At 38.5% G+C, this 6,740-nt stretch overlaps 2 protein-coding genes across 2 annotated transcripts; both read left to right on the plus strand.

Annotated features, from left to right (window-relative positions):
- Positions 1-4,155: 4,155 nt before the first annotated feature.
- LOC124369606 lies at positions 4,156-5,445 on the plus strand. The gene has a single exon (XM_046827655.1). It carries the CDS (start codon positions 4,156-4,158, stop codon positions 5,443-5,445), a length of 1,290 nt encoding a protein of 429 aa, XP_046683611.1.
- Positions 5,446-5,690: 245 nt separating this feature from the next.
- Positions 5,691-6,518, plus strand: LOC124369607. The gene has a single exon (XM_046827656.1). It carries the CDS (start codon positions 5,691-5,693, stop codon positions 6,516-6,518), a length of 828 nt encoding a protein of 275 aa, XP_046683612.1.
- The last annotated feature ends 222 nt before the right edge of the window (positions 6,519-6,740 follow it).

The following is a 6,740-nucleotide window of genomic DNA, read 5'->3' on the forward strand; positions in this document are numbered from 1 at the left end:
TTAATCAGTGGCTGAAGTACATTGTTAGCATTAAACACCTCATATTCATCTGTTATATAACTACTTTGAAGCAGATTCAAATTCATGTCATCAAATATTAACAGATTTTTACAAAATCTTAGAAAACTTCTTGAACTGTATGTTTTAACTCATACTATTTCTATTACGTCTGCTGAAATTAAATGGACCAGTGTAGATTTAACATGATTTGTAGATCTTTTTTGTTAGGACAGATACTCCATCAGATCTATGACATTCATTTTTTTATATAGAGAATGTAGTTAAAAATTTGATACTGTTAAATTTCATACTCTTTAATCCATATTTCTGAAAAAAAAATTATTATTTTATGTATATTTTTCAAAGTTGCAATTTCTACTAAAAAAGATAATAAAAGAATAACGTAATTCTTACATACATTGATATTTTGATAATAGTTCTAGAAAATGTTAATTTAGTGTAATTCCCATACCTTACAAATTATTGAGGCCAGCCTGGCACTTTATAACTTTACAGGCTTTAGGTCTTCCTTCCTTACGAACATTCAATTTCCTTTGACCAATAGCCACTTGCAGTTCTATCTTCTGCTGGTTTAACGAGGTATGGCGAGTAGTTTCCGTCTGGTAGGTGAAGGGACTAATTAATATAGATCGGATTGTCAGTGTGAAGGTTTAAGTGTCTTGTAGATAAGACTAAAAACGTTATACTGAATATTTCACAAACTATAAATGCAGTGCTCAATAAGAGGCCTACAATTTGCTTATATGTCACTCAGAATTCAATAAATAATAAAAAATCTAATGTTATCGGGAGATGTACTGAGAGCGATTTCGCCACATCCGTGATGCTTAACTGCGCGCGCAGAAAAAATAGAAATGTGAAACTTTCACAAAGAAAAAAGACTTTTTGTTTATAAATACTCGTGTATATGCGATTTATAAAGCTTTATAAATACTAAAAGAGGAGAGAACTGTTTAAAAATCTAAAATCAGGTAATAAATTGTATATATCTTGTAAAGAACATAATATTCGTTACATTAGGTACAAACATATTACAGATGAAATAAAAATTTTGTAATGCAAAAAAATTAAAAAACGTCTTTTGGTGTTTTATTTCGGTAAAACATTTATTTACATACACCTTAGTACTATTAGAAATTTAAACTTAAACTTAAGTAGTTACAATGAATGATACTCGCCGTACAGATGGCGTCCACCGTACAAAGAATACCATGAGGGTGTAACAATGAAAAACTGAAATTCCAGCAGTCAATGATATTACTACATTGCAGCAACAACAAACATGAAGTTCAAGCTTTCTTATATGCTAATGTTTCCAATGGTTCTATAATTATGCTTATGACTTTATATTTTGCTCTATAAAAATACAAGAGTAACCTCAAGGCAAAGTAGCAAACACCTTATGAAAACATAAAGAATTTTTTCCAGATAAATTTAGATCTAAATTAACTCCTCACAACTCCAAAATCCCCCATATGTATGGCCTTCCCAAAATCCACAAACCTACCATCCCTCTCCAGCCCATCATTAGTTCTCGTGATTCACCTTGCAGGGAATTGTCTAAAGTCCTCTTGGACATCTTAACGCCATTGGTAGGAAAAACTGACTCTTTCATCAAAAATTCCAGGGATTTTGTGGAGAAGTCAAAATCTCTAAAGTTGACCGAAACTGACAAACTGGTAAGTTTGGATGTCGAAAGTCTATTTAAAAATGTATCAGTTCCAAAAACTCTCAGAATTATTAAATCACGTCTCAAAGAAGACCAAACATTAAAGGATAGAACTAAACGTCCCGTGCTAGTAATTATGGAACTGTTAGAACTATGCACTGAATGCAATTATTTTGAGTTAGAGGGTAAAATTTACCGTCAAGATGAAGGGATAGCAATGGGTTCTCCACTGTCTCCTATTTTCGCCAATATTTTTATGAAGGAATTTGAGCGAAAAGCTTTGGCTTCAGCTCAGTTCAAACCGAAGATTTGGTGGAGGTATGTGGATGATACCTTTGTTATTTTTTCTCATGGAGACATAGAATTAAATAATTTTTTTAATCACATTAATAGTATTTCTCCTTCCATCCGCCTCACAATGGAAGTGAAAGTCCAAAACAAGCTTCCCTTTTCGGATGTGTGTGTATTAAGAGATAGGAATGTCCTTAAGACAACTGTTTTTCGAAAGATAACACACACACAGGAAAATATTTAATTATAAATCCAACCTTAAAAAATCTGTCAAAGAAGGAGTAGCCTACTCGTTGTTTGATAGAGCAAAGAGCTTGTGCTCAGAAAAAGATGGACTAAAAGAAGAATTTAAGAAAATTGAATCGGATCTCAGAAGCAATGGATACCCTCAATTAGTAATAAATAAGTGCAAACGAAACCAGAAGAATCATTCCTGAGTCAGAAAACAGAATTGTGATAAATTTGCGTTTATGTCAATCCCTTATGTGCCGGGATTATCGGAAAAAATTAGAAGAGTAGGTAGAAAGTACAACATTGAACCGCGTTAAAACACACAACATTCTTACACAAAGTCCTCGTAAAAACAAAACCAAAAAATGGCACACAGGATTCCAAAAACTGTGTTTACAGTATAAAATGTAGTTGCAATAGGGAATACATAGGTGAGACGAAAAGACCACTAAACGTAAGGATAAAAGAGCACAAAGAAAACACGAGAAAGGGTCTCACAGAAAAGTCAAAAAATTGCACACCACTGTTGGTCCGAAGACCATCATATGAATTGGGATGAAGCCAACATAATACATCGGGAACCACATTTCTTCAAAAGGAAATTAATTGAGGCAACATACATTAAATTGGCAGACCAAACAATCAGTGAGGGCTTACAATGTGACGACCCATGTAATAGATGGTTCCATAGGCAATGCGCAAACGTCCCAAAAACGGAATACACTAAAATTGCAAGCAACAGCACCATCAAGTGGTACTGCACTAGGGCTGATTGCGTTCCCCAAAACACTCAAGCATCGCCCGATATTTCGACTGTTTTGAGCACTCTAATTGGTAAAGTCGATAGCCTGGCCACTATGGTAAATAAATTAAGTGATGTCCCTGATGACACTAAAATTATTAAAACTGAAATTCAGTCCATACAAGAAAAGCTTAATACTGTTGAGCCCAAGCTTGAAGAGCTAGATAGGAGGTTGACTACCCTTGAGCAAAGCGATGGTTCTGGCAGTGGTTCAAGTATCAATAGCGTAATTGAGGAGTTGCATGAGCGCAATCTTAGGAAGAAAAACTTGATTGTTTTCAATGCCCCTGAGTCAACTAATAATCTACCACATGATATCAAAGCTCATGATACTAGTCTTCTAACTTCCATAATTCATAGTTCGATTCCAGACTTTGATGTATCTCGCATAAAGTTCTTCAGGTTGGGCTCCGTGGTGGCTGGAAAAACCTAGACCAATCAAACTAATCTTACCCTCTGAGGGTGATATGAATCAGGTTTTGAGTAGCTTCTCAACTGAACAAATTTCCTCCTTAAACCCATCCCTTAAAGACGTGAAACTATCTAGGGATCGAACCCCTTTGGAGCTTTCTTCACTGAGGAATCTTCGTCGGGAACTTGAATCGCGCTTGACAGCTGGAGAAAAGGACCTGACAATCAAGTACAGGAGTGGCTTCCCAAGGATCGTCAAAACAAATGCACCTAAAAAAAACTAAACTCATCCAACGGCAATGCATGTAAATTAAAGGGTTACTATCAGAACATAAATGGAATTAGAACAAAATTAACCGAACTATCTTTAAATGCAAACCTTAGCTCTTACGAATTAATTGCACTCACTGAAACCAATCTCGATCCTGGTGTTCATGATGCTGAGCTAGGTCTCCCACAGTTTCAGGTCTACCGATGCGATAGATCACTCATGACTAGTAACAAGCGAAGTGGAGGGGGCGTCCTCTTGGCTATGCACAGGAACTTAAACTCCTCATCTGTGCAATTTCCCTGCGATAATATTGAAGCTGTTGGCGTTCTTTTGAAGTATGGTCATCGCCTTCTTTTGCTTTGCGTTGCTTATATTCCACCTAATCAACCAACCTGTGTCTACCAGTCCTTATGTGATGCCTTAGAGCAACTACACCTTCAAGTAGGCCCTGAATGTAACATGGTTTTGGTAGGTGACTTCAACTTGAATAGCGCCAATAGTCCTGGGGTTTCTTCTGACTTGCTCTATGACTTGACAAACACACTCGGTTTACTGCAGCGAAGCGACATCTTGAGTGCTCGAGGCTCCCAGCTGGACCTTCTCTTCTCTGATTTGCCTTGCGATGTGCACAGGTCCATCGATTCCCTTGTCAACGAAGATATTCACCATCCTGCTTTAGACATGGATCTAAGTCTTCATTCATTAGCAATCACACCTCAGTATATACTATCACCAAATTATTTCAAATGTGATATCAATCAATTGAGAGCCGATGTCAACATCCTCAATTCTACTATTGAACACTCATCCCCTGATAGTGAGGAAAAATTCAATAAATACATCACTACCCTTAGTGGTCTGATTAAGAAGAATACACCACTTAAAAGGATCGGAAGATCACCATTCCCTCGCTGGTTTACCTCCGACTTAAAGTCCAAGATTATCAACAAGAAAATACTACATAGAATCTATAAAACTACAGGTCGTGAGAGCGACTACTTGGCCTTCTCCAGAGCCAGAACTACTTGCAGAGTTCTTGCAACTGATTGCTATAACTCTTATATCGAACATGTGGATAGGACGATCTCTACTAACCCAAAAGTCTTCTGGAGCCACGTCAAGAATCTTCGACGCACAGATTCTTTTCCCTCAAAAATTACCCTTGGGGATGATGAATCTTCTGTTCCTGATGAAATGTGCAACTTGTTTGCTCGCCACTTCTCAAGTGTCTTTTCTGAGTCAACTCATATCTCCCCAGCATTGATTCCGAGAGATTGTAACATATATCTTTCTCAGATAAGATGCAGCCCTGAGGAAGTGAAACAAAAGCTTGATTCCTTGGACATCTCAAAGGGTGTGGGACCCGACTGCATTCCTCCAGTTGTACTTCGTTATTGCAGCGACTTGATTTGCACCCCACTCTCGCGTTTTATCAACTCAAGTTTACAGGAGGGATTCTTCCCATCGTCTTTAAAAACAAGCTTTGTTGTCCCAATCTATAAGGATGGAAGAAGAGACTCAGCTACATGCTATAGGCCCATCACTATACAGTCCCCTATCACGAAGATGTTGGAGGCTATTGTCCTTGAAAGTCTAAAGCCCCTCATATCCACTATTTTGATACCAAGGCAGCACGGATTTACTAGCGGCCGGTCAACCGTCACAAACCTTGTCCAATATGAAGAATTCATTTTATCAGCCTTCTCAAGTTTTCGCTCAAGTCGATGCAATCTACCTGGACTGCAGTAAGGCATTTGACAAGGTTTGTCACACTCTTTTGGTCTCCAAACTTGACTCATATGGCATATCTGAACCTCTTTTATCCTGGTTCAAGAGTTACTTGACCGGAAGATTGTCTATAGTCAGGTTTGGTGGTGGTTATTCTAATCCTTATCTAGTCAAGTCTGGGAGTGCCTCAGGGTTCTCTACTGGGACCTTATCTTTTCAACATATTTATAAATGACATTGGGGAAGTCATCGAAAGCAATTTTCTTATGTTTGCTGACGATATCAAGCTGTTTAGTGTTTTGAATTCAATTGAGGATAGTGCTAGTCTCCAGAGATCCCTTGATGGGGTCTCTAGATGGTGTGATGAAAACTTCATGCAGCTGAATGCTAAGAAAAGCATGGTGATGTCTTTTCACAGGGGTGAAGAATTTGTACATGCCAATTATTACATTCAGGGCGAGGGATTGCAGCGGGTACAGGTTGTAAAGGATCTTGGCGTGCATCTCAATCACGCACTCTCACCTGATCATCACATTGACATCATATGTGCCAAAGCTAATCGTTTGTTGGGTCTTCTGTCACGTACAGCTAGAAGTGGCCTATCTACACACTCCATCTCAATCTTATATAAGTCTCTTCTACGTCCGATCTTAGAATATGCTTCAGTTGTTTGGAACCCCTACTACCAACATCACATTATCAGGCTTGAAAGGATTCAAGGGAGATTTGTTGGACTCGTTGGAACTACATTGGGCTTTCTTTTCCATGAGGTCCCTGTCGATGACGTCATGAAACAGTTCAACCTCTGCCCGCTGGAAGTTCGCCGTGAGCTTGCTGATCTAGCTTTTCTCTCAAGGCTTATCAATGGATCCCTTGATTGTCCTGATCTTCTTGCCATGATAAACTTTCGAATTCCACGCACTACCAGGTCAACTGAACTCTTTGTTCGCAAATATTATCGGACAAACTACCTGAAGAACGGACCCATGGCCAGACTACATAGCGTTGGAAACTGCGTTCCTGCCGAGCTGGACCTGTTCTGCACGAATCTGAAAACACTGAAAAAGAAATGGGTGTCCTTATATGTGGATTGAGGGGAATGTGGTTAACCAAGCTGTCTAAACTCTTTGCTACACTATCCACCACCTTCTGCAGCTCAACATAACTCTTCCCCATCCACTGACCAAACTTCCTTTGCCTTTACTTTGACCCTTCCTGCCATTTTTCTCTCTCTGACCTACATAACTCAGTTCATGCTCTTTGTTACTTATAAATACTGTGCTTAACTTGCACTTCGGTTGTCGTAGTTTATACTT

Source organism: Homalodisca vitripennis, chromosome X, assembly GCF_021130785.1.
Source record: "Homalodisca vitripennis isolate AUS2020 chromosome X, UT_GWSS_2.1, whole genome shotgun sequence".
In the NCBI taxonomy this organism is placed as follows: Eukaryota; Metazoa; Arthropoda; class Insecta; order Hemiptera; family Cicadellidae; genus Homalodisca; species Homalodisca vitripennis.

Excerpts from the sequence above, each read along its gene's own strand:
- LOC124369606 (XM_046827655.1), top strand. The coding sequence starts at position 4,156 with ATGGTTTTGGTAGGTGACTTCAACTTGAATAGCGCCAATAGTCCTGGG.
- LOC124369607 (XM_046827656.1), top strand. The coding sequence starts at position 5,691 with ATGTTTGCTGACGATATCAAGCTGTTTAGTGTTTTGAATTCAATTGAG.